Below are 26,969 nucleotides of genomic sequence, written 5' to 3'. Positions count from 1 at the left end.
GCAGAGGCGGGTGGGTGGACTCTGCCCGCGCCGCCCCGGGTCCTGCTCCGCCAAGCCCATGGAGCCTGCGGCTGGGTGCTGGGAGCCTGCCCTCTGGAGGGCCTGCAACGGGCTCATGGCCGCCTTCTTCGCGCTGGCGGCCTACGTGCAGGTCAGGCGGAGGGCGGTGGGAGGCTGCCCTGGAAGCCCCTTGGTTGGGGAGCTGAGCTAGGAGGTCCGCCCCTAAACTTGACCTTGCAGTCTAGACTAGCTATCCACCTGCATAGCTGCAGCTGTTTACATACAAGGTTCATGCTTCTGAAGTCCCTCACATCTAAGGCACCATGCCACACCCCTCACTTTTTTCTTTCTTTCTTTCTTTCTTTCTTTTTTCTTTTCTGTCTTCCTAAGAATAGGGTTTCTGGAGCCAGGAAGTGGTGTGTCTCTTTAAGTGCACATATGACAATGTTCAAGGACCCGGGTTCAAGCCCCTGGTCTGCACCTGCAGGGGGAAAGTTTCACAAGTGGTGTAGCAGGGCTGCCGGTGTCTCTCTGTCTCTTTGTCTATCTCTCCCTCCCCTCTCAATTTCTGTCTTCATCTAATAAATAAATAAACGTTTTAAATAAAAAAATGTATTTAAAAATAGGGTTTTTTTCTTTCATTTTTTAAATTTTCATTTATTGGGAGTCGGGCGGTAGCAGCGGGTTAAGCGCACCTGGCGCGAAACACAAGGACAGGTGTAAGGATCCTGGTTCGAACCTCCGGCTCCCCACCTGCAGGGGAGTCGCTTCACAGGCGGTGAAGCAGGTCTGCAGGTGTCTATCATTCTCTCCCCCTCTCTGTCTTCCCCTCCTCTCTCCATTTCTCTCTTGTCCTAACAACAATGACATCATCAGCAACAACAACAATAACTACAACAATGAAAAACAACAAGGGCAACAAAAAGGGAAAATAAATTAAAATAAAAAACTTCATTTATTTACTGGATAGAGATAGCCAGAAATTGAGAATGGGGGAATATATATAGAGAGAGAGGCAGAGAGACACCTGCACTACTCGTGAGGCTTTCCCCCTGCACTACTCGTGAGGCTTTCCCCCTGCAGGTGGGGGTCAGTGGGCTTGAACCCAGGTCCTTGTGCATTGCAGCATCTGTGCTCAACCAGGTATGCCACCACCCAGTTCCTACCCCGCACTTTTTTTGCCATTACACTAAAAGGAGCCAGTTCAGGGTGTGTCCTTTTGAAAGGGACCTGAAGGGACCTGAAGGGACCTGAGTCAACACAGTCTCCCCAGCCTGTAGGAGACTGAACACAATTCGCCTCCAGGAAAAAGAATCAGAGCAAAACCCTTAGAGTATATCCTTTCAAGTCTGCTTTGCACCCTCTTCATGATAGCTGTCCTCTTTGTTTGAGATGAGAAAGGCCTTAAAATACCTAGTCTGTGTTTGGCTCACCTTTTTCAGAGTTCCTGTGCAGTTCTTTACAAAGCATTTTAACTGGAAGGGCCTGGCGGTAGTGCAGCGGATTAAGCGCATATGGCTCAAAGCACAAGGACCTGCGTAAGGATCCCGGTTCCAGCCCCGGGCTCCCCACCTGCAGGAAGTTGCTTCACAAACAGTGAAGCAGGTCTGCAGGTGTCTTTCTCTTCCCCTCTCTGTCTTCCCCTATTCTCTCGATTTCTCTCTATCCTGTCGAACAACAACAATAACAACAAGGGCAACAAAATGAGAAAAATGGCCTCCAGGAGCAGCGGATTTGTAGTGCAGGCACTGAGGCCCGGCGATAACCCTGGAGACAAAACCAACCAACCAAACAACAACAAAAACGTTTTGAATGTATGACCAGCCCTGTTATGTTCAACCAAATGCACCATTCAGCTATCACGATCTACTAGTTTATGTCTTATTCCTATTTAGTATGCTCGTGTATTGCATTGTCTGTCACTTACCAAATAAAGAGCAGACCAAATTTAGCGATGGCAAATGACGGAATATCTGCTAATGCTCTGATGTCTTGGCATTTCAGGTGAACGATCCAGATGCAGAACTGTGGATGGTGAGTATGAGCAGCTTTCCTTCATTTGAAAGAACTGGAATGCTGAATGAGGCATACGTTTTGTGTTTGCCCTTCCTCCCTGCCTCTGTAGACTTCAGAATATCGACATCAAATTGATCTCTGTAAATTCTTTTTTTTCCTAGGACTAGGTAGGGGGGAAAGTCATGAGTGTGATAATGTAATGTATCTTCATGAATGTGCACGTATAAATTCAGCTTTCCAGGAACACGGCTTTCTGCTATCACCTCTGAATAAATGGGCCAACAAATGTTAATTTATATTAACATTAAAGAGTTTTGCTTATTTATTCATGACTGAGAGAAGGAAGAAAACCAGAGTATCACTCTAGCATATTCAGTGCCAGGAATGGAACTCAAACCCTCCTGATTAAAAGTCTAAAGTTTTTTATTATTTCTTTTCCATCTAGTGCATGTATAAATGGTAGAATGGGGTTTAATATGTAAGGAATGAACTGACTTTTTAATCTTTTGTAAATAAATCGGGACTCCCCATGTACTTTGTGCTAGTGTAACCCAAGACAGGAATGTAGAGTGGATACAAGTATGTTTGCTTGTTTGTTTTTAACCTCAGACCTCAGAGCCTCAGGCATGAAAGTTTTGTATTTTATTTTTATTATTATTATATCTTCCCACCCAGAGTCCAAGGCTTTATACCAGTCCCCTAGAGGATACTTTCAAAATAAACACAGTTGAACTCTCTTTCTATATTCTATTTATTTTAATTAATTAATTAATTAATTTATTGCCTCCAGGGTTATTGCTGGGGCTCCGTGCCTGCACTGCTCCTGGTGGCTACTTTTCCTTCTTCTTCTCCTTCTCCTTCTTCTTCTTTAATGAATAGGACAGAGAGAGAAGAGGAGAGAAAGATAGACACTTACAGATCTACTCATTGTGAAGAGACCGCCCCCCCCCATAGGTGGGGAGCCAGTGGCTTGAACCAGGATTGTTGCACTGGTCCTTGTGATTTGTACTATGTGCACTTAACCTGGTGCTTCACTGCCAGACCTCCCCCTTCTCTCTTCATTTTGGGCAGAGACTGAGAGAAATTGAGAGGTAGAGAGACAGAGATACACCTGCAGTTCTACTTCACCACACATGAAGCTTTGTATCTGCAGGTGGGGACCAGGGGCTTGAACCTGGGTCCTTGCATACTGTAATGTGTGCTCTTAACCAGGTGTGCCACCACCTGGCCCCCATAGTAAACTTTTCAAGGTCCATTGAACCACTTCTCTTGAACATCTATCTAGTAATATATATATATTTATATATATATATTTAAAATATATATATTATATATATTTATATATATATATATATATATTTTTTTTTTTTTTTTTTTTTTTTTTTAACCAGAGCACTGCTCTGCTCTGGCTGATAGTGGCATGGGGGATTGAACCTGGGACTTTGGTGCCTCAGGCATGAGAGTCTCTTTGCATAATCATTATACTATCTAGCCTCTTCAACACATTGTATTTATAGGAAGTAACTAAAACCCATAGAACCCATTATGGACACGGAACCATTGCTGACTTGAACCATCTGGCAGAGGAAGAAATCATTCCACACATTTCTAAAATATTAGAATTTTATTTTTTCAATAAAGATACAAAAGACTACAATATCACCAACTAGATGGTTTCAGGCTTTCTGAATAATTTTGACCATGTACAGATTAGTGCCAAGAGCATTTGAAATTATGATGAGAAAATCTAGTCATTTTTTTTTTTTTAGGATAGCAGGGGTAAATGCTGATATTATAGCTTATTACTTAGATTCACACATGCCTTTGAATCTTATCAAATCACCTTTTCCTCAGCACTCTGATTCTTAGCTTAGGTTCCAAATGTTATTTCTCTGCAGACAAGTCTCAGAGACCCGCCTTTTTAACTTTTTAGAAGGCTTCGAGATCTATGCTCCTCAAATATACTAGGCCCTACCCAGAACCTTGCCTGCAAAGCTCACTTCTCTTCTTAACCCACCCATGTTCACTAATCAGCGAAACCATAGCCTGCATCACCCTTGCTCAAAATCTAACTCCTCTAACATCTCTCGTTCCTTACCAGTTTTCTTGAGATTCCTCTCAAAAACTACAACGTAAAAAAGGCAGCTCAAGGGGTGGGTGGTAGTGCGCCTGACTGAGTACATATACTACCTACCAAGCACATGGTCTCGGGTTCAAGCAGCAGACTCCCCACCTGCACAAAGGAAGCTTCACCCTCTGAATTGCCGCAAGTGTCTCTCTCTTTCGCCCGTTGTTCCTCCCCCCTCAGTTTCTCTTTGTTCTATCAAATAAATATAAAAAAGTTAAAAATAATTAAAAAGCAACTCAACAACAACCAGGAAGAAAAAAATCATTAATAAATGTGGGACTATGTGAAAGCTTGGTAGAGCTTAGGGGAGCTCTCCCATCCTTGGATGGGGTTTTGGAAAGACACCCTGCTTGTTAGCCTCTCTCGTAATAGAGATGAGCCAAGAGGGAAAAAGTCTCCCAGACTAAGCTTGCCTTGTTAGCCTCTCAAGCCCACAGAGATCTCACAGTTACTCCCTGCTAGTGACAGGCCACATGGCTGCCTGCTTTAAGGTTCATTTACTCAAAGTTCACCTCACCTTTTGATCACAAAGGAGAACACACCTTACCACACACTCCTAACAGTGCTCCTTAATGTCCTTAATTTACATCAAACTTTGTTTATCTTCCCTCTATCTCTCCTTAACTGGTTTAACCCCTATTCTTCTCTCAAATGCCTTTGGGTAATTAAATGCCTGCATCAGGAGACTAATTATCTTGACCTTTATGTATCTGCATCAATTCTTTTCATACCAGCCCCCTACCATAGGGGCAAGCTGAACTTTAAGAAACCTGTAATTTCTGACATATTTGAAAAATGTTCTTTATTTGAATCTCTATTTAAACCCAATCTCACCTTCCAGTAAATGAGTGTGTTCATACCAGAATCCTCCCCGGTGTTTCTTGTCTATATTGCTGAGCCTCGAGCTAGCGAGGAAGAACTGGTAAGCTTACCTTCCTGGCTGAGAGTCACCCTGCATGAGCCCCAGCAAATAAACATTCCATGGTTTCACTTGTAGAGATGGACTATTGTTCTTGATGGTCCATGGAGCATAGCCAGCTATGTATTATTATTGTATTTATAGGCTTCTAGCTAACAAGGCATCTGTTGATCATGAACCTTGCTCCTCCTTCACTATTTTCCAAGCAGTGAAAGGTCATTTGAACATCACTGTTGTTTTGTGGGAGACCAGGAGGTTGATGTATCTTGAGAATCAAACTCTTCATTCAGTGTTAGAGCTTAACGATGAATGGGACTTTCTTGGAAGAACCTAGCCTGGAAGAAAGGCAGATAAAATTAAAACCTGGCATGGAAAGGGCCATGAAACATAGGTTAGAAACATAGGTTACTATTTCCTCGATTTTTCCTGAAGCCTAGAAATAAATTATGGAGTATGATAGCTACTAATGTTATCTTTTTTCACTGTCTAGCTATCTCTGAAAATCTCCTATATGGGCATACTGGTTTTTTTTTTTCTTTTTTGCCTCCAGGGTTATTGCTGGGGCTCAGTGCCTGCACCACGAATCCACTGCTCCTGGAGGCCATTTTTTTTTTCTCTTTTGTTACCCTTGTTGTGGTTATTATTATTGGTGTTGATGATGTTGTTCGTTGTTGGATAGGACAGAGAGAAATGGAGAGAGGAGGGGAAGATAGAACGGGGGAGAGAAAGATAGACACCTACAGACCTGCAGATGGGGAGTCAGGGGCTCAAACCGGGATCTCCATGCCGGTCCTTGCGCTTTGTGTCAAGTGCGCTTAACCCTCTGTGCTAACACCCAACCCCCATGGGCATACTTCTTAACCTGAATAATTTCCTTTTTGCTGACAGGTAATATATACGATACCTGCAGTTCTGACCCTGCTTGTCGGATTTAACCCTCTTGTGACAGGTATGAATTTTGGATTCTGAATGGACATATACTAAATCAGATATGGTGATAACTTCCCAGCTCTCAGGATAAAAAATGGGACTCTCCAGGTCTTCTCATTTCTGGTCATTCTAGTGTAGGTTCTCCTCAACTATTTTGAAAGAAATTCACAAAGGCTCACCATACTTGGCGTCCCAGTGGTGGCAAACCTGGTTGAGCACACATTTACAATGCATAAGGACCTATGTTTGAGACTTCAGTCCCCCATCTGCAGGGGAAAGCTTTGCAAGTGATGAAGCAGTGCTACAAGTCTCTCTCTCCACCCCCAACCCCTGCCTTAATCTCCACTACCCTCTCAATTCCTGGTTGTCTCTATCCAATAAATAAAGATTAAAAATAAAGTCTTTATTTACTTAAAATCCCAAGATTCCAGGGGCTGGCTAGTGGCTCACCCAGAAGAGTGAACACATTACAGTATACAATGACCTGTGTGCCTGAGCCCCACGACACCACATGGAGGCACCTACATGAGGGGAGCCTCATGAAAAGTGGAGCTGTCTCTGTCTTTGTCTCTCCATGTCTACCTCTCTGTCTCTCACCCTTACCAATAAGGTAAAAAAAAATGGCCACTAGGCATGATGGACTCATTTAGGCATTGAGTTCCAGTGATAACCCAAGTGGCAAAATAAAAAAATAAAATCCAAATTTTTTTTGATTCATGAAAAAGAAGGACTTCAATCAATGCATTGATTTAAGCCACCAAGACAATCCAAGCCTAATTCTGTATACCCAAACTCATTTGGCAAGCAATACTGTATATTTATTCTAAAAATTCTTCCTAGACCAATGCTACTTCCATTAGTAATCTTATTTTTTTTAATAATTTATTTTAATGAGGGGGGGAGAGAGAGAGAGAGAAACACAGAGAGACCAAAGCACTGCTCAACTCTGGCATATGGTGGTGCTGGAACCTCTGGTCCTCAGGCATGAAAGTCTTTTGCATAACCATTATGTTATTTCCCCAGTCCTTTTGTTCCAAATTTATTTAAAACTTGTGTATATGAACTGGTAGTTAGATCTTGATTAATTGTTTATAATGTCCACAACAAAATCCTGCATTTTTCCATCACTGTGCACTGCTCCTTCATCTATATATTAGCATAGTGTCTATAGTAGTTTTTTGCATCCTTTTTTATTTTTTGTCATTATCACTCCAGGCTGATATTTTCAGAGACAAAGAGACAAAGACACACAGAGGGGAAGAAAAAAAAAAAAAAACAGCACTGACTGAAGTGTCCTCCAGTGCAGTGGGGGACCAGTTTTACATGTCAAATACTTGCAACAGAAAGGTATATATTTTGCAGTGTTTACTAATATCTTCCTACAAATAGAGAATATTCGTCCTGACATATTATTTTTCCATTTCTTTAAAACAGCTTCTATGAGTGGGATCTTAAAGTCTCAGGGCCTTAGAATGAGGACTAATGTTTCCCACCTGGGTAGGGGACCCTTCTCTTTCCCTGAATGCTCAGGCTCTGTCTTTAGGGCTCTTTGAACTCTGTGCCTTTGAAGTCTATCAGTTAAGGCTTCATTCATTCTTTACAAATAATAGAAAAATAACATAATGGACTATAGACTAAAAAGTAGTTGGATAAAGACCTTCTGGCAAGGCAGAGTGTGGTGCTAGTTTGGATACCTGTGATGACTCAATTTCTCTGCTGCCCTTGGCTCCATCGTCAACTGTGCTGACATCATCCCAGACTCCATGCTCTGCAGTTCAAAGTTCACGTCTTCATAATAATCAGTCCAACTAAGAATACAGGATCTGTTTTCCTGACAGCTCAAAAACCTTAGAACTGAGTCCCTCTTCTGTTTATCCTGAGCCAATTCCTCACTGCCACTAAGGTGATGAAGCACACTGATTGATCTGGTTAAAGTCCAGTTGTCTGGGACACATGGAGTGGAGGTGTGGGAAGGCTGGATCCTGGATTGGGGGGAGGGATATTTATTGTAGAGAGACGTGATTCAGGGGCCAGGCAGTGTCATATCTGGCTAAGTACACACACTACAATGCATAAGGACCAGGGTTTAAGCCCCTGGTCCCCACCTGCAGGGAGAAAGCTTCAGGAGTGGTGAAGCAGAGCTGTAGGTATCTCTCTGTCGCTCTCTCTCTTTCTCCTATCAATTTCTCTCTGTCTTTACTCAATAATAAATTAATAAATTTAAAACAAAAAAAACAGAGAGGTGATTCTGGACAACCAAGATGATAAATGTTCACTTACATATATGACTATTTCTTTATCTGGTATATGATAATCCTCAAAATAACTTCTCCCCACAAAGAGCTTTGTTCTGAATACTTTGATTAAGAGGAGAATTAAAGAGGTTATTTTCTCTTGGTTGTGCTTTCATGATTAGTAGGATCAGCATATCTATTTTTTAGGTCATTTTCTCTGGAAGACTATCTCTGCAATACACATACTATTCTGCATTGCGTGGGCTGTCTGCTTGGTGGTATACCTCTTGTTTCATATACATCAGAACATCTTCCATGAGGAAGAAGGCAGGTGAGCACTGAGTTATTTTTTGCTCTTGGGAAAGGGTAGAGAAAAACTGAGAAGTCTATGCTTTCACAACATTGTATCTGTGTGCAATAATTTTATTCCCTTGAGTACACCATGAAAAGCAGGAAAGTGGGGCCAGGTTGGTGGCGCACCTGGCTGAGTGCACATGTTACAGTGCACAAGGACCCAGGTTCAAGCCCCCAGGTTCCCACCTACAGGGGGAAAGCTTCGTGAGTGGTGAAGTTGTACTGCAGGTGTCTGTCTCTCTGTCTCTCTTCCTCTCTTATCTCCCTCCTTCCTCTCCAATTCTGTCTCTATCCAGTAAATAAATAAAGGTAATAAAAAAGATTTAAAAGAAAATCAGGAAAGAGAATTTTCTTCTTTGTAAGCTTTCCAGCTTTTTTTTTTTTTTTTTTTACAAACTGAGAATATGATGGGGCCAGAATTCAAATCTAGTATCATCCACCACACTCTCTAATCACTACTACAGCCATTATGTACTGCATCAAATTGTGGGGGTGGGGGGATGGGGAGTTAGGCCCTTGGCCCCTTTACAAGGAGCATACCCAGTCCAGTCTAATGAGATGAGGTAGGTCAATATTTTCAGTTCTGGTTTAAGCCCAAATCTAATGTACCTTAAAGGTCAACTTTACCGTGATATATATATATATTTATTTATAAAAAGGAAACATTGACTAAACCATAGGATAAGATGGGTACAGCTCTACATAATTCCCAGCACCAGAACTCTGTATCCCATCCCCTTCCCTGATAGCTTTCCTAGGAACCCTGATATATTTTATGCCATCTCCTCCCTGTGTTAACTACATGCTCCTCCTTTTATCATTTCTTTCTTTGCTTCCTCCCCTCTACACTCACTGGCCTCACTGAGATTCCATTTACTTGCTTTCCTATCCCACTACTAATATCTGCTGCTGCGACCTTCATTGATCAACCAGGTTAGGTCAGTTAATGGGAACATAGCCAGATGGGCTGGATCAGCTCTACAGACCTGAGGCCCATTAGGACTGGTAAAAACACAGTGGGGCTTCCAATGGCATCATGGCCAGCTATGGGATTTTTGGTTTTTTTTTTTTTGTTTTTCATTCTGTGTAAAAGATACATGCTTCAAACATTTCTTGCTTTCTTTATTAAATTTTATTTTCCCTTTTGTTGCCCTTGTTGTCTTTTTTTATTGTTGTTATAGTTATTGTTGTTATTATTGATGTCGTCGTCGTTAGGACAGAGAGAAATGGAGAGAGGAGGGGAAGACAGAGAGGGGGAGAGAAAGATAGACACCTGCAGACCTGCTTCACCACCTGTGAAACGGCTCCCCTACAGGTGGGGAGCTGGGGGCTCAAATTGGGATTCTTACACCGGTCTTTGCACTTCATGCCACGTGCGTTTCACGCCACCTGGCTTAACCCACTGCGCTACCCCTGGACTCCCTGAACATTTATTTCTAAGAAGCATAGAATCACCCACAAAATAATCCGACAGACTACAAATCACTCCTCTCCACTAACATGTGATCAAGTCTCCTATCTATGCTTGTTCTTTATTAAGTTCAGCTCACTCAGCCTAACACTGAACCCTATAAAAACAATGTAAAAAAGATTGTTTGGTCAAGTCTGTGATTATTTTCTTGGCTGTATTACTCATTCAAGAAAAAAATGAACTGATTTGTGCTTAGAAGTTGGGAAACAAGTCATTGAATAGAGCTCTTATCTGTTTCATAAGACGCAGTTTATTTTCATGCAAGGTTTTAAGCTATTTGAAGAAATTGTGAATCTTGACCATATATAGAAATATCATTAGATGCTGTATGTTTTGGAGAAAAGTCATCTGACAGACATGACATAAAAAAATTTTTTTTCTCTTTTTCTCTCTCTCACTTGTAGTCACTTTGAAATATGATATTTATGCTATTTTGTAGGGAGCTGTTTGGCCTGATAATTATCACAGCTTGGATGTGCCTATGCTACAGTTCATCAAAGTAAGTTTTCAGCTCATTAGTTAATATCAGATGGTATCAGGGCCAGGTGGTAGTGCACCTCGTTAAGCACACACATTACAGTGTGAAAGGACCTGGGTTCAAGCCCCTAGTCCCCATCTGCAAGGGGGAAGCTTCACGAGTGGTGAAGCAGGGCTGCAAGTGTCTATCTCTCTCTCACTATCTCCACTCCCCTCTCAATTTCTCTGTCTCTATCCAATAATAAATAAATAAAAGACATTTTTTTAAAAAAAGAAAATTATATCACTTAAAAATTAAAAAAAAAAGATCAGATGCTTTCAAGGTTGGTCAGTCATGTAGGTTAAGAGAGAATATTGATAATACAAATGGAAATGAGAAACATTTGAAAGGAATATTTCATTTTCCTAAGCAAAATCTAGTAACACTGATTCAAAATTTCATGATTATTCACACTTCCATAAATACCAAAGCTTCCCATGTGGAACTGCCAGCCTAAAGGGTAACTCACTCTTCAGGGAGAGGGAAAATGATCTCAGAAGGAAAGTGGGCAGTCGAAGAAAGAATAACAAGCAAAAGAAAAAATTAAAATGTGAGTACCTTTAAATAAATATTAACTCTATAAAAACAGTAATGTTGTTTGTGGAGTTTAAAAATATAAAGAACAGCCATGGGGGCCAAGAGCTGGTACACCTGGTTAAGCGCACACATTACCAAGCACAAGGACCCGGATTTGAAACCCCACCCCCCACCTGCAGGAGGGAGGCTTCACAAGCGGTGAAGCAGGACTGCAGGTGTCTTTTTCTCTCCTTTTCTGTCTACCCACACACTCTCAATTTCTCTGTGTCCTATCAAAAGCAAAAGAGAGGGAGTCGGGCATTAGTGAAGCGGGTTATGGGCATGTGGCGCAAAGCACAAGGACCGGCTTAAAGATCCTGGTTCGAGCCTCCTCTGTAGGGAAGTCGCTTCACAGCGGTGAAGCAGGTCTGCAGGTGTCTGTCTCTCTCCCCCTCTCTGTCTTCCTCACCTCTCTCCATTTCTCTCTGTCCTAACAGCAACGATGTCAGTAACAACAACAACAATAACTACAACAATAAAAAACAAGGGCAACAAAGAGGAAAAATAAATATAAAAAAATAAAAATTAAATTAAAAAAAGAATACATTAAAAAAAAGTAAAATAGAAAGAAAAGAGGAAGAAAAAAAAAGGAAAAGAAAAAATATCCCGGGGAGTAATGGATTCATAATGCAGCACTGAGCACCAGCAATAGCCCTGGTGTCAAAAATTTAAAAATCAAGAATAAATTTAAAATATTTAACATTATTGGGAGCGGGGCAGTAGTACAGCGGGTTAAGTGCACATGGTGAGAAGCACAAGGACCTGCCTTAAGGATTCTGGTTTGAGCCCCAGCTCCCCACCTGCAGGGGGGTCACTTCACAAGCACTGAAGCAGGTCTATAGGTGTCTTTCTGTCCCCCTCTCTGTCTTCCCCTCCTCTCTTGATTTTCTGTGTCCTATCAAAAAACATTAACAACATCAATAACAACAATGGCAACAAAATGGAAAAGAATGGCTGCCAGGAGCAGTGGATTTGTAATGCAGGCGCTGAGGCCCAGCAATAACCCTGAGGCAAATAAACAAACTAATATGATAAAAAATGAAAGGATTAAATGATATTGCAGAAACCCTAAATGGATAGTATTATAGACCTCTTTATCAATAAATGTGAAAATGTAAGGGTAACGGACATACTCTCTGAAAAAAACACAATTTATCAAAATTAACAGATGATCTATTAAAAACATTCTCCTAACTTAACAGAAACTAGATCCATAAATTATACTTTTCCTAAACAAAAACTGTAGACCACATGGCTCAACTGAAGAAGTCTACTTTCCATTTAAGGAGAAATAGCCAATGCCTCTTCAACAAACTCTTCCAGAAAACAGCAAATGCCAAGACCCTATTTGTTCTATACAGAAATAGGACTTGAGAAAAATTCAACATCTATTCATGTGACAAGCACTTAGAAAAATAGATACTTATATTGACAAAAGGATAAATAAAAACCAAAGTAGGAATCTAGGATTTTTTTTTTTTACACATCTGTGCATATAACAGATGCCTGACTTAAAACAATGGTAGCACTACAAGGCAGGAAGAAAAAGCAGTCTTTTCAACAGTGCAATATCAACTGGATATTCATATAGAATCACAGAGAAAAAAAAAAGCCAAGTAATGTCTCTCTCACAACTTTCATAAAAATCAATTCCAAGTGTTCTACAGGTTTAATGTGAAGTGAAAAACCAATACAGTATGATAATAATATTCTCAGTACCATCTGGAGGAAAGTTTTCTTAAACAGGACACAAAAATCATAAGGAGGGCTGGCAAGATGGGCTCATCTAGAGAGTGCTTTGTCGCACCAACAACCCAGGTTTGAGTCAGGTCTCCACTGCACCTTCCTTGAGGAAACGCTCATGCTGTGGTATCCTTATCTCTCTTCCTCTGTTTACATTAAAAATTTTTTTAAAAATTGACTTGGAGCAGTGATGCCCTGACAACAACAACAAATAAATTATTAGGAAAAGATATATTTATTTACTAGCGCACTACTCAGCTCTGGCTTATGGTAGTGTTGGGAACCGAACCTGGAACTTTGGAGCCCGAGATATGAATGTTTTTTGCATAACCATGATGTTATCTCTCCAACCAAAAGGTCAATTTTAGCATTTTTAATTAAATAGTGATTAGTGTACCTCAAAAAGATATGTGATGAAAGTATTTGTAACAAGGAACCCTAAAGCAACCAGAAGGACAGAAATTACTAAAGTTAGGGCAGAAATAAATAACATTGAGAATAGGAAAACCATACAAAAGATCAATGAAAGTAAATGTTGGTTCTTCGAAAGAGTAAACAAAATCGACAAACCTTTAGCCAGACTCACAAAACAAAAAAGGGAGAAGACCCAAATAAATCAGATAGTAAATGAAAGAGGAGATATCACAACAGACACTGCAGAAATTCAACATATCATGCGAGGCTTCTATGAACAACTATATGCCACCAAGTTAGAGAACCTGGAAGAAATGAATGATTTCCTAGATACCTACCAACTTCCAAAACTAAGTAAAGAGGAAGTGGATAACATGAACAGGCCCATCACAGCTAATGAAATTGAATCAGTTATCAAAAATCTTCCCAAAAATAAAAGTCCTGGACCAGATGGTTTTACAAATGAATTCTACAAAACTTTCAAAGAAGAACTAATACCTCTACTTTTAAAAGTCTTCCAGAAGATTGAAGACACTGGAATACTCCCTGCCAGCTTCTATGAAGCCAACATCACCCTGATACCAAAAGCAGACAGGGACACAACCAAAAAAGAAAACTACAGACCAATATCTCTGATGAACATAGATGCGAAAATATTGAACAAAATTCTAGCCAACCGGATACAGCAGTATATCAAAAAGATTGTTCATCATGACCAAGTGGGGTTTATCCCAGGCATGCAAGGTTGGTTTAATATACGTAAATCAATCAATGTGATCCACCACATCAACAAAAGCAAGACCAAAAACCACATGGTCATATCAATAGATGCAGAGAAAGCCTTTGACAAAATACAACATCCCTTTATGATCAAAACACTACAAAAAATAGGAATAGATGGAAAATTCCTGAAGATAGTGGAGTCTATATATAGCAAACCTACAGCCAACATCATACTCAATGGTGAAAAACTGGAAGCATTTCCCCTCAGATCAGGTACTAGACAGGGCTGCCCACTATCACCATTACTATTCAACATAGTGTTGGAAGTTCTTGCCATAGCAATCAGGCAGGAGCAAGGAATTAAAGGAATACAGATTGGAAGAGAAGAAGTCAAACTCTCCTTATTTGCAGATGACATGATAGTATACATGGAAAAACCTAAGGAATCTAGCAAGAAGCTTTTGGAAATCATCAGGCAATACAGTAATGTGTCAGGCTATAAAATTAACATTCAAAAGTCAGTGGCATTCCTCTATGCAAACACTAAGTTAGAAGAAATTGAAATCCAGAAATCAGTTCCTTTTTCTATAGCAACAAAAACAATAAAATATGTAGGAATAAACCTAACCAAAGAAGTGAAAGACTTGTATACTGAAAATTATGAGTCACTACTCAAAGAAATTGAAAAAGACACAAAGAAGTGGAAAGATATTCCATGCTCATGGGTTGGAAGAATTAACATCATCAAAATGAATATATTACCCAGAGCCATCTACAAATTTAATGCTATCCCCATCAAGATCCCAAGCACATTTTTTAGGAGAATAGAACAAATGCTACAAATGTTTATCTGGAACCAGAAAAGACCTAGAATTGCCAAAACAATCTTGAGAAAAAAGAACAGAACCGGAGGCATCACACTGCCAGATCTCAAACTATATTATAGGGCCATTGTCATCAAAACTGCTTGGTACTGGAACATGAACAGACACACTGACCAGTGGAATAGAATTGAGAGCCCAGAAATGAGGCCCCACACCTATGGACATCTAATCTTTGACAAAGGGGCCCAGACTATTACATGGGGAAAGCAGAGTCTCTTCAACAAATGGTGTTGGAAACAATGGGTTGAAACATGCAGAAGAATGAAGCTGAATCACTGTATTTCACCAAATACAAAAGTAAATTCCAAGTGGATCAAGGACTTGGATGTTAGACCAGAAACTATCAGATATTTAGAGGAAAATATTGGAAGAACTTTTTTCCGCATAAATTTTAAAGACATTTTCAATGAAACGAATCCAATTACAAGGAAGACTAAGGCAAGTATAAACCTATGGGACTACATCAAATTAAAAAGCTTCTTCACAGCAAAAGAAACCACTACCCAAATCAAGAGACCCCTCACAGAATGGGAGAAGATCTTTACATGCCATACATCAGATAAGAGTTTAATAACCAACATATATAAAGAGCTTGCCAGACTCAACAACAAGACAACAAATAACCCCATCCAAAAATGGGGGGAGGACATGGACAGAATATTCACCACAGAAGAGATCCAAAAGGCCAAGAAACACATGAAAAAATGCTCCAAGTCTCTGATTGTCAGAGAAATGCAAATCAAGACAACAATGAGATATCACTTCACTCCTGTGAGAATGTCACACATCAGAAAAGGTAACAGCAGCAAATGCTGGAGAGGGTGTGGGGTCAAAGGAACCCTCCTGCACTGCTGGTGGGAATGTCAATGGGTCCAACCTCTGTGGAGAACAGTCTGGAGAACTCTCAGAAGGCTAGAAATGGACCTACCCTATGACCCTGCAATTCCCCTCCTGGGGATATATCCTAAGGAACCCAACACATCCATCCAAAAAGATCTGTGTACACATATGTTCTTGGCAGCACAATTTGTAATAGCCAAAACCTGGAAGCAACCCAGGTGTCCAACAACAGATGAGTGGCTGAGCAAGTTGTGGTATATATACACAATGGAATACTACTCAGCTGTAAAAAATGGTGACTTCACCGTTTTCAGCCGATCTTGGCTGGACCTTGAAAAAATCATGTTGAGTGAAATAAGTCAGAAACAGAAGGATGAATATGGGATGATCTCACTCTCAGGCCGAAGTTGAAAAACAAGATTAGAAAAGAAAACACAAGTCGAACCTGTAATGGAATTGGAGTATTACACCAAAGTAAAAGACTCTGGGGTGGGTGGGTGGGGAGAATACAGGTCCATGAAAAATGATGAATGAAATAGTGGGGGTTGTATTGCTAAATGTGAATCTGGGGAATGTTATGCATGTAAAAAAAAAAAAAAAAAAAAAAAAGTATTTGTAACATATAAAACCAAGATTTGCCTTAAGAATATATAAAGAAAACAAAAAGAATATATGGGGGTGGGGATAGATAGCATAGTGGTTATGCAAAGAGTCTGTCATGCCTGAGGCTCCCAAGTCCCATAAGCCAGAGCTGAGAATTGCACTGGTAAAAAAAATATATATATATACGACCTATCAATCAGTGAGTTATATTTCACATTAAAATGAAGACAATCATTAAATATATTTTATTCAATTCAGTCTATTGTTTCTAAAGCAATCTACATCTTATTGGATTTTTAATCATAATTTTTGTGTGTCTTTATAGGCATCCAGTCGGTGGAAGACTTCAGTTGGTTATTGCCACTGTAATCACTCTTTTCCCATTTATCTCATGGATCTACGTATTTATCAATAAGGAGATGAGGTCGTCCTGGCCAACTCATTGCAAGACTGCAATTTAAAGAAAGTCAGAATTGTCTTAATACAGTTATTTTCAATGACTTTTCATAAAGAAACATGATCGTGATGAAGCACTTTCACAGGAAATTATTGAAAGTTAGGTAGTACTAGTTTTTTAAAAAAATATTTTTCTTTCTTTATTTTGAATAAAGACAGGAACTGAGAAGGGGGAACTAGAGGGGGAGAGACAGCTGCATCCTACTACTTCACCATTTGTAAAGCTCCCCCTGCAGGTGGTTGACTGGGGACTTGAACCTGGGTCCTTGTGCACTGTAATGCATTCACTCAACCAGGAATCCCACCACTCAGCCCCAAGCCATATGTATGTGTGTGTGTATTTTTTTTTAAAGATGTATTTACTTACTCAGCTATCCAAAATGATGAAATGATTTCCTTTGCCTCAGTTTGGATACAGCCTGAAGGTATCATGCTAAGGAAGATCATCCAGGAGAAGGAAAGGAAATACCAGATACTCTTATTTATAGGTGGAAATTAAGAAAAAAGACAAAACTTGAAACTTGGACTAAACATGGTCTGTTACAGCAAAGTCAAGGACTGGAACAGACACTGATGGCAGAAAAATGAGACATTGTGGTCCGGGAGGTGGCACAGTGGATAAAGCATCGGACTCTCAAGCATGAGGTCCTGAGTTCAATCCCCAACAGCACATGTACTAGAGTGATGTCTGGCTCTTTCTCTCTCCTCCTGTTTCTCATTAATAAATAAATAAGTAAGTAAATAAATAAAATATGTTTTAAAAATAAAGATGAGACATTGTGCCCTGATATAATACAATTAGAAAAAACTGAATCATGGTTAAGTACAAAAAAGAAAAAAAAAAGAGCAACAGGACATATAATCAATAAATATGTGGAACTATAACTAGATGATATGACAGGAATGTCTGATACTGTTTCAAAATCCCTCATAATTAAGAATTAAAAATGGGACCAGAAAAAGAGTCTACCTGGATAGTGGACCTACTTCTATCATGCATGTGAGCCTGGGTTAAGCCTAGGCTCTGCCAATTTGGAAAAGATTTGGTGTTCTGTTATCTATCTTTCCCTCTGTATTTTTTTCTTTACCTCCAAGGTAAGAGCTGGGGCTGGGTACCAACACTACAAATTCACTGCTCCTGGTGGCTGGTTTTTTTTTTTTTTTTTTTCCATTTTATTGGATAGGACAGAAAGAATTTAAGGAGGGGGAGATAGAGGAGAGAGAGAGAGATACCTGCAGACCTGCTTCATCTGAAGCTTCCCCCTGCAGATGGGGAGCCAGGACCTCAAACCCTTGCACAAACCCTTGCATTTAGTATTATGTGTGTGCTTAACTGGGTGCACCATCGCCCAGCCCCCGGGGAAGGATTTTTTTTTTTGCCTTCAGGGTTATTGCTGGGGCTCGGTGCCTGCACCATGAATCCACTGCTCCTGGAGGCCATTCCACCACCACCCCCCCTTTGTTGCTGTTGTTGTGGTAGCCTTGTTGTGGTTATTATTGTTATTGTTGATGTCCTTTGTTGTTGGATAGGACAGAGAGAAATGAAGAGAGATGGGGAAGACAGAGAGGAGGAGAGAAAGATAGACACCTGAAGACCTGCTTCACTGCCTGTGAAGTGACTCTCTGCAGGTGGGGAGCCGAGCTCGACCCTACGTTGGTCACGCCACGTGCACTTAACCCGCTGCGCTACTGCCCAACGCGGGAAGGATTTTCATAGACTTCCCTGTGAAGAGACTCAGCAGCACCCGAGCTTACCCCAGCTTAGCAAAGTTTGCTCATGTGCATGACACGCCAGGGCCCCTCCCAGATGTGTCTAAATAACTGAAATAAAACTGAATATGAGAACAAATATTTAATAACGAGAGAGGAAGTAGAAAATCTGAGCACTGAAGGGTAAATTAATCTACTTTCCTAAAAGCCCAAACAAGCCATGTCAGCAGACACAGAACTGCACTGGTTAGAGTCCTAAGACTTTGAGGAATTTCTTACACCCTCATGTGTGAGCACCATTCAATCACCTGTGACGTGATTATCAATATTTTCTGTTTACGGAGCAGGAATCTGACTTTTTCCTTGCAGGAGTTATCTCAGGACTATGAGAAAAGAATGCAAACCTTCAAAAGTCCAAATATGGGCATTAGGAGCAAAACCCCATATATATATATATGTATATGTAGTATATATGTATATATACACAGACACATATATATATATATAGTAGATAAACAGAAAAATTTTACCTAAGCTAATTTTATTTTTCTTATTATGAATTTCAGTTACATGGTTAACTTGTGAACTTATTCCTCCTGTGAGGAGCCGGGTGGTGGCGCACCTGGTTGAACTCATGTGTTACGATATATTCCTCCTGTGAAAAGTTTTGTTTTGTTTTGTTTAAGTGTAGGTAAAGCAAAACAAAGTCCATCTTGTGGGCTGTATTTGCCCCCAGGCCCCACCTTACCTCAGGACTCAGACTTAGTCTGTTATCTGGTTTATTTGTGACACGTCTATTTATTTTGTTACTCATTTCCAGCACTGGAAATATTACTCAAAAAACGTCACTTTTCAACATGAGAGGATCTAGGCTATGGTCAGAAGTACATCTGATTATGTACTAAACAATGATTTGGGGGGAGGATTTGGTGGGAGGAGGGGACACAACCTAAAAGCAAACTGTTCCCTTTCTTATGAAGGTAAAAACAATAGATCGGACTAAGGATGAAAAGCAATGTCCTTCATGTAGTTCATAATTCTGCTTGGAACTCTGCCCCGCCCTTTTAATATCATTTTCTCAGGGTACACATAAACTGTGCCAAACGCCTGACTGTCCGGGGCTGTTTCAATCACTCCTTCTATGTTGACGTGGTGCACACCACAAGGATCCTCGGAGTAGCCACCGTCATGAGTGTGACCCGAGATGAAACATACGACACACTTGTGAGACCAAATGACGGCCAGGGCATCTTCATAGTTCCAGGCCAGGCACACAGTGTCAGAGGCCTCTGGGTAAACAGGAATGTGGCCTGTTAAAGACATTAAGAATTAGGAGCTAAGGGGCTGGGCAGTGGCGCACCTGGTTGAGCGCACATGTTAAAGTGCACAAGGACCCAGGTTCGAGCCCCCCGGTCCCCACCTGCAGGGGGAAAGCTTTGCGAATGGTGAAGCAGGGCTGCAGGTATCTCTCTGTCTCCTCTATCTCCCCTCCTTCTCTCAATTTCTGGCTTTATTTATTGAATATAAATAAATAAAGATGATAAAAATAAAAAAAAAAGAATTAGGAGCTAGTAAAGGAATATCACCCACAGGGCCGGGCAGTGATGCACCCGGTTAAGCACACAAAGTATGAAGCCCAAGGACCCATGTCAGGACCCGAGTTCAAGCCCCTGCTTCAGTTGGGCTGCTTCACAAGCGGCGAAGCAGTCCTGCAGGTGTTTCTGTCTCTCTCCTTCTCTGTCTCCCTCCCCCCTTTCAATTTTTCTCTGTCCTATCAAATAAAATGGGGGGGGATGGCCACCCAGAGTAGTGAATTCATAGTGCCAGCACCCAAGCCCCAGCAATAACTCTGGAGGCAGAAAAAGAAAAGAAAAAGATTATCACCTAAGTAGGTGGCTAAAAAGTACTATGAGTGTTTGGTGGTGTGTGTGTGTGTGGGGGGGGTGTTTTGTGACTTTATTACCTACATGGAATGAAACCAGGAAGAATCCACAAACAGAAAGAACTGGGTGATCTACAGACATTTCTCTGGAACACAGAAAGAAGTGGGAGAGAGAGAGAGTGAGAGAGAGAGGGAGAGAGAGAGAAAATAATTGGGTGAGTCATCTCCCAGCCCCCAACAGTGATATATATATGATCAACTATTTAAAATAGCCTATCATTAAAGATAAATGAGAGAGAGAGAGAAAATAATTGGGTGAGTCATCTCCCAGCCCCCAACAGATATATATATATATATATATATATACATATATATATATATGATCAACTATTTAAAATAGCCTATCATTAAAGATAAATGAGAGAGAGAAAAAATAATTGGGTGAGTCATCTCCCAGCCCCCAACAGTGACTAGTGATTATATATATATATATATATATATATATATATATATATTCAACTATTTAAAATAGCCTATCATTAAAGATAAATGATTTTATCTTCATGGCTAGATCATTTACTGCAATATTGAGAAACTCCAGTTTTTAAGCCCAACTTTTTGTCCAGTTACTCAGCTTATGGAAATGAGTAAGGGCCGTAACCAGAAGACCAGTCTTCTCATGCATAGTGTCACATCAAATTAGTTCTCTTAAGACAAGGAATCTAGTCTCTGTCCCCAAAGCTACCAATACCAGCCACCCCATAAGCTCTAGTTAGTTCTTGGCATGTGAGTATGTGTTTGTGTGTGTACTAGTGCAACACCTACTACATACTCTCAGGCTCCTATCTAAGTGTCTTTTTTTTTTTTTTTTTTGCCTCCAGGGTTATTGCTGGGGCTCGGTGCCTGCACCATGAATCCACTGCTCCTGGAGGCCATTTTCCCCCCTTTTGTTGCCCTTGTTGTGGTGTGAGTACCTGCCATTCCTATGATCCCTAATGGCAGTATGACTGTCTAAAACCACCTGTATGGAAACAGCATGAAGGAACCAGGTAATGGCACACTGGGTTGAGAACCCTTGTTACAGTGCACAAAGATCCTGGTTCAAGCCCCCAGTCCCCACCTGCAGGGGGAAAGCTTCACAAGTGGTGAAGCAGGGCTGCGGGTGTCTCCTCTCTCTCCCTCCCTACTTTCCCCTTTGCTCTCTGTCTAATAAGTAATACAATAAATTAAAATAAAAAATAACATGAATCTTAATCTCCTTGCAACCATACAGCAGGGGTTGTCAAAGAACTAAATTTTCACTGCTAGCGAAGTCTCTAACACTTGTTCACTATTATTCCAGCTTGGCTTCCAGCTACACAGATGTCCATCTGATGCTGACTATTGCACTCTCTTACCGCTGAGGTAGCACAGAGACCTGGAGGGAGTCTCTCATTGAAATGTTATTTCAGGGGCCGGGTGGTGGCGCACCAGGTTGAGCGCACCTATCACAAAGCTTAAGGACCTGAGTTCAAGCCCCCAGTCCCTCTGCAGGGGGAAAGCTTTGCGAGTGGTGAAGCACTGCTGCAGGTGTCTCTGTCTCTCTCCCTATCACCCCTTTCCCTCTTGACTTCCGGCTGTCTCTATCCAATAAATAAAGATAATAAAAAAAAATTAAAACAAAAAAGAGATGTTATTTCAATAATTGATCTCATTTGGGTAAATTCGACTTTGAAACCTATAAAGCCAACTCATATGTTCTCATATTTGGGAAGGTGTTTTTGTTAAATTACAGCTATTTGCTGATTTCACCGTACATGTCAATCTTATTTTCAAGTTGTTTCTCAATAATAAAATAAATAAATACTCATTTCCCAAAATGGAAATATCATAATAAAAATATTATCAGCATGTTTTAAATATAACTCTTCTGTTCTTTAAAATATCAGTGTAATTGAATAATTTTTTATTGTTTTTCTTAATTTTTTAAAAAATATTTTATTATCTATTTCCTTTTTGTTGCCCTTCGTGTTTTTATTGTTGTAGTTATTGTTGTTATTGATGTCGTCACTGTTGGATAGGACAGAGAGAAATGGAGAGAGGAGGGGAAGACAGAGGGGCAAGAAAGAGAAACACCTGCAGACCTGCTTCACCGCCTTTAAAGTGACTCCCCTGAGGTGGGAGCCGGGGGCTCAAATCGGGATCCTCACTGGTCCTTGCACTTTGTGCCACGTGCGCTTAACCCACTGCTCTACCGCCCAACTCCCGTAATTGAATAATTTAAATACTCACTGGCAATCACCACCTTTTCTTGGTTTTTGTCAGAGAATGTAAGAACTTCATTCAACCAGTTCAGCTGCTCTTGGCTGAATCCACCATTAAATTTGACAAAGTGGGGCTTGGAAAGTCCTAGAATAAATGTAGCAAGTCAGATCTACCAAATAAGACATTGAAAATGTAATTAATATGGGAACACTTTGTGATTTTTCCATAATAAGACACTTAAAGCTTAATTAGTATGGGGACACTTGTACTTTTCTCAACGAATATTTGAGAGCAACTGACTTGAAATAGTTTCCTGTAGAATTTTGAGCAACATTCAAGTAAATTTCACTGTAGTCGTGACATAGAACCATGCTATTCCTCTGCTTCCTTCGCTAGCCACTTCTCCCCCTCTCTTCCCCCCGCTGCCCCCCTCTCTTCTCCCCTTTCTTTCCCCTTCTCTTGCCCCCTCTCTTCCTCCCTCTCTTCCCCCCTCTCTCTCTTCCCCCCTTACTCTCATTTATTTAGGCTTTAGTTTAATTTTCTTTCCTCCTTGGAAAGGCTGCCTTTGCCCACCTGAATAAAACAGACCCAGTAGTATATTGTTATGTTATTACAATTAATATTTTGGTCATATTATCACTGTGGAAATCATCTTGTTCCCTCTACTCTATTCATTGGGGGGAAAAAGTGGTATTGCCAGCCTTGCTTACTTAAAAAATCCTCATCCCAAAAGAGGCATTTAGATAAAATATATATATATATACATATATATGTATATATGACATAAAGACTGAGAGAAATTGAGAGGGGAAAAGGAGATAGAGAGGGAGAGAGAAAAAGAGAAAGATACCTATAATGCTTATTTCACCACTTGCCAAGCTTCCCCCCACAGGTGGGGAGCAGGGACTTGAGCCCAGGTCTTTACATATGATCACGTGCGTTCAACAAGGTGTGCCACTCAGATTACTTCTAAGTACATCTTAAACCAACTGCAGCTAATCCATTTGCCATGAGCTTGTGAGAAATCTTGACCCATGGGCGCACACAGTGCAAAGTGCAGGGACCCACGCGGGGACCCCGTTTCCAGCCCCTGGCTCCCCACCTGCAGGGGGAAAAAAAAATCTTGCAAAAAAAAAAAAAATCTTGACCCTGAACAATAGTGACAGTATGTTTTTACCTTAATCTTTTCATCTTCCTGCTGGAGAATTAAAGATTATGTGTTAAGATTCTCAGTTTAAAGGAATAATTCACCTTTTGGACTATTCAATTCTGTATTTGGATTATGCTCCTTCAGCATCTTCAGACTCTGCTGGTATTTCAGAGAAGACTGTTCTACGCCCAGGACACTCAAGTCATAACCATCAAGTAGAATGAACCGGAACTTGGGGAACGGTACGAAATGGTAAGCATAATAATTGTCTGACGGCGTCGTCTCCGGATGGTGTGCGATCTGGTCCTGGAGGAACTTTGTGTTCAGTTTTGAGTTTCCTAGGTAGTCTCTGCTGAAATTGTAGAACTCGTGATTCCCCCACACATGATGCACGGGAGCCTGAAGCATCTGGAATGTGCTCAGTACGTGTCCCAGGGACGTTTCCGATGTGTTGTGCTGTGCGTTATAGCCGTCGACGAGATCTCCAAGCTGAAGCACGCAGCAAGGTGAGGTGCTTTCTCTGTTCCACTCTTCGATAGCGCCCTGCAAGTGGAGAAGGCTATGTCTGTAGTATCTCCGTCTGCTTCTTTGGAAATTATAGCCGTCTTCTAGGTCGGCATACTGGATATCTGCTATGACTCCAAAGGAGAAGAGGGGTTCTGAATTGTGAAGTTGGGTTGCAGGCTTGGGCTCATCATCCATAACCTCCAAACAGATTCCCAGAATAAACTGAAGTAAAAAAAATAAATAAATAACCCAGTTATAAGTATGTTAATTTTCTAAGTGGACTAAAATGAATGGTAAGCTTACCTGTTAATTCACTCAGTGGCTGGGTGTAAAGAAAAAAAAACAAAACACGGAGTGGTCCGGGAGGTAGCGCTATGGATAAGGCATTGGACTCTCAAGCATGAGGTCTTGAGTTCAATCCCCGGCAGCACATGTACCAGAGTGATGTCTGGTTCTTTCTCCCTCCTATCATTTCTCATAAATAAATAAATAAAATCTTAAAAAAAAAAAACAACAAAAACCTGGGCTTTAGAGACTGATGGTTTTAGGTCAAAGTAACCCAAGTACTCAGGCTGGGTGGTGACACAACTGGCTGAGCGCACATGTTACAATGTGCAAGGTCCAGAGTTCAAGCCCTCAGTCCCCACCTGTAGGAGGAAAGCTTCACAAGCGGTGAAGCAGTGCTGCAGGTGTCTCTCTGTCTCTCTCCCTCTCTAACTCCCCCCTCCTCTCAACCTTTGGCTGTCTCTATCCAATAAATAAATAAATAAAGGTCATAAAATATAATAAAAAATAACCAAATACTCGAAATGCTTCTGTTTTTTGGTAAGATAGTTGGAAACCTCTATTCTTCAGAAAAGTTACAATTTACAGAAAATGAAATCCCTTAACAAGTAGGTATTCTAATTTTATGAAATCAAATTCAAATGTTAGTTTTAAGAAATATGCGGGAGTCAGGTGGTAGTCAAGTGGTAGCACAGCAGGTTAAGTGCACATGGCACAAAGCACAATAAGGATCCCGGTTCGAACCCCTGGCTCCCCACCTCAGGGAAGTTGCTTCATAGGCAGTGAAGCAGGTCTGTAGGTGTCTGTCTTTCTCTCCCCTTCCTCTCTCCATTTCTCTCTGTCCTATCCAACAACAACGGCATCAATAATTATTACAACAATAAAACAACAGGGCAACAAAAGGGAATAAATAAATATTAAAAAAATATTTAAGGGAGTCCAGGCGGTAGTGCAGTGTGTTAAGCGCACATGGCGCAAAGCACAAGGACCAGCGTAAGGATCCTGGTTCTAACCCCTGGCTCCCCACCTGTAGGGGAGTCACTTCACAGGCGGTGAAGCAGGTCTGCAGGTGTCTTTCTCTCCCCCTCTCTGTCTTCCCCTCCTCTCTCCATTTCTCTCTGTCCTGTCCAACAACGATGACATCAATAACAACAATAATAACTACAACAATGAAACAACAAGGGCAACCAAAGGTAAAATAAATAAATATTTTTTAAAAATTAAAAAGTATTTTTAAAAAGAAATATGCATTCATTTTAAACATGCACATACATAAATGACTCTTTCTATAAACTCCAAATCTATGTAAATTTGAAGCTTTTCTGAAAGATGTATATATAACATTTACCCATTAACCTTGATACCTTAGATGCCCTTTATGGCTTATTTAGTGTCAGGTTGATCCTCATTCTTTGTGGCTAAGCCAGTCCAAATAAATCTCTTATATTTTATATCTAGAATAGCAAAGGGAAATGAGAATGAGAAAAAAAATAATTTTCAACCCCCTCAAATCTTGCACAAAAGTTATTGGTATGACTATTTCCCTTTCTTATTTTTAAAAAATTCATTTATTTATTATTCGATAAAGATAGAAGTTGAGAGGGATGGGGAGATAGATCGAGAGGGAAAGAGACAGAGAGACACCTACAGCACTGCGTCAGCACTTGTGAAGCTTTCTCCCCTGCAGGTGGGGACCAAGGGCTTGAACCTGGGCCCTTGCACACTGTGATGTGAGTGCTTCACCAGGTGCGCCGCCACCTGGCCCCACTAGGAATTCTCTTTCTTTGAGTAGCAGTTCCTGAATTTGAACCAACATTTTACAACCTGAATACTAACTCCTCTGTATCTACACCCAAAACAGAAGACAAGTAAAGCAACCTAAATGGGTCCTACCTCAGAAGCCAAGAGTAAGAGACCGAGACTTGAAAAGTGGTTTTATGGGGGCTGAGCGGTAGCGCAGCGGGTTAAGTGCATATGGCGCAAAGCGCAAGGGCCGGAGTAAGGATCCTGGTTGGAGGCCCCTGCTCCCCACCTGCAGGGGAGTCACTTCACAAGCGGTGAAGCAGGTCTGCAGGTGTCTTTCTCTCCTCCTGTCTTCCCCTCCTCTCTCGATTTCTCTCTGTCCTGTCCAACAACAACAGCTATGACAACAATAACAACTACAACAAGCACAACAACAAGGGCAACAAAATGGGAAAATTAGCCGCCAGGAGCAGTGGATTCCTAGTGCAGGCACCGAGCTCCAGCAATAACCCTGGAGGCAAAAAGGGAAAAAGAAAAAAAAAGATTTAATAAAAGCTATTTTATTAGATTGTTTATGATCTAAATCTATTCATTTTTGATCTCTGGATTATAATCTCCAAAAAAAAAAAAAAAAAATCTA

At 40.8% G+C, this 26,969-nt stretch overlaps 2 protein-coding genes across 7 annotated transcripts in view; one reads left to right on the top strand and one right to left on the bottom strand.

Moving 5' to 3' along the window:
- TMEM220 (transmembrane protein 220) lies at nucleotides 1–18,810 on the top strand. 3 transcript variants are annotated; one of them, XM_060204436.1, is made up of 6 exons: nucleotides 1–151; nucleotides 2,005–2,034; nucleotides 5,952–6,012; nucleotides 8,435–8,558; nucleotides 10,492–10,551; nucleotides 17,216–18,810. In XM_060204436.1, the coding sequence occupies exons 1-6, from the start codon at nucleotides 59–61 to the stop codon at nucleotides 17,229–17,231; spliced, it is 384 nt and encodes a 127-aa protein (XP_060060419.1). In that variant the 5' UTR covers nucleotides 1–58; the 3' UTR covers nucleotides 17,232–18,810. The 3 variants fall into 3 exon arrangements, with proteins under 3 accessions (XP_060060419.1, XP_007523682.1, XP_016043191.1); XM_007523620.3 differs by having other exon boundaries at nucleotides 16,678–18,810; XM_016187705.2 differs by lacking the exon at nucleotides 10,492–10,551 and having other exon boundaries at nucleotides 16,678–18,810.
- Nucleotides 5,379–26,969, bottom strand: part of ADPRM (ADP-ribose/CDP-alcohol diphosphatase, manganese dependent) — a 25,349-nt gene continuing 3,758 nt past the window's right edge. Inside the window, exons 1-4 of one of the 4 annotated variants that reach the window (XM_060204434.1) lie at nucleotides 25,951–26,010; nucleotides 23,896–24,523; nucleotides 22,672–22,788; nucleotides 19,022–19,828 (exon numbers count right to left, since the gene is read on the bottom strand). In XM_060204434.1, coding sequence (XP_060060417.1) covers nucleotides 19,518–19,828; nucleotides 22,672–22,788; nucleotides 23,896–24,496 — 1,029 coding nt within the window. In that variant the 5' untranslated portion in view covers nucleotides 24,497–24,523; nucleotides 25,951–26,010 and the 3' untranslated portion in view covers nucleotides 19,022–19,517. Of the gene's footprint in view, nucleotides 5,399–19,021; nucleotides 19,829–22,671; nucleotides 22,789–23,895; nucleotides 24,524–25,950; nucleotides 26,011–26,969 lie in introns of those variants that run through there. The other 3 variants (XM_060204435.1, XM_007523608.3, XM_060204433.1) reach the window with 3 other exon arrangements.

This window comes from Erinaceus europaeus, chromosome 12 (assembly GCF_950295315.1).
Source record: "Erinaceus europaeus chromosome 12, mEriEur2.1, whole genome shotgun sequence".
In the NCBI taxonomy this organism is placed as follows: Eukaryota; Metazoa; Chordata; class Mammalia; order Eulipotyphla; family Erinaceidae; genus Erinaceus; species Erinaceus europaeus.
This window is presented reverse-complemented; position numbering and strand designations above follow the sequence as displayed.

Coding starts and splice junctions, on each gene's coding strand:
- TMEM220 (XM_007523620.3), top strand. CDS start 59: ATGGAGCCTGCGGCTGGGTGCTGGGAGCCTGCCCTCTGGAGGGCCTGC. Junction 2,035..5,951: donor CAGATGCAGAACTGTGGATG/GTGAGTATGAGC, acceptor TTTTGCTGACAG/GTAATATATACGATACCTGC. Junction 6,013..8,434: donor ATTTAACCCTCTTGTGACAG/GTATGAATTTTG, acceptor TCTATTTTTTAG/GTCATTTTCTCTGGAAGACT.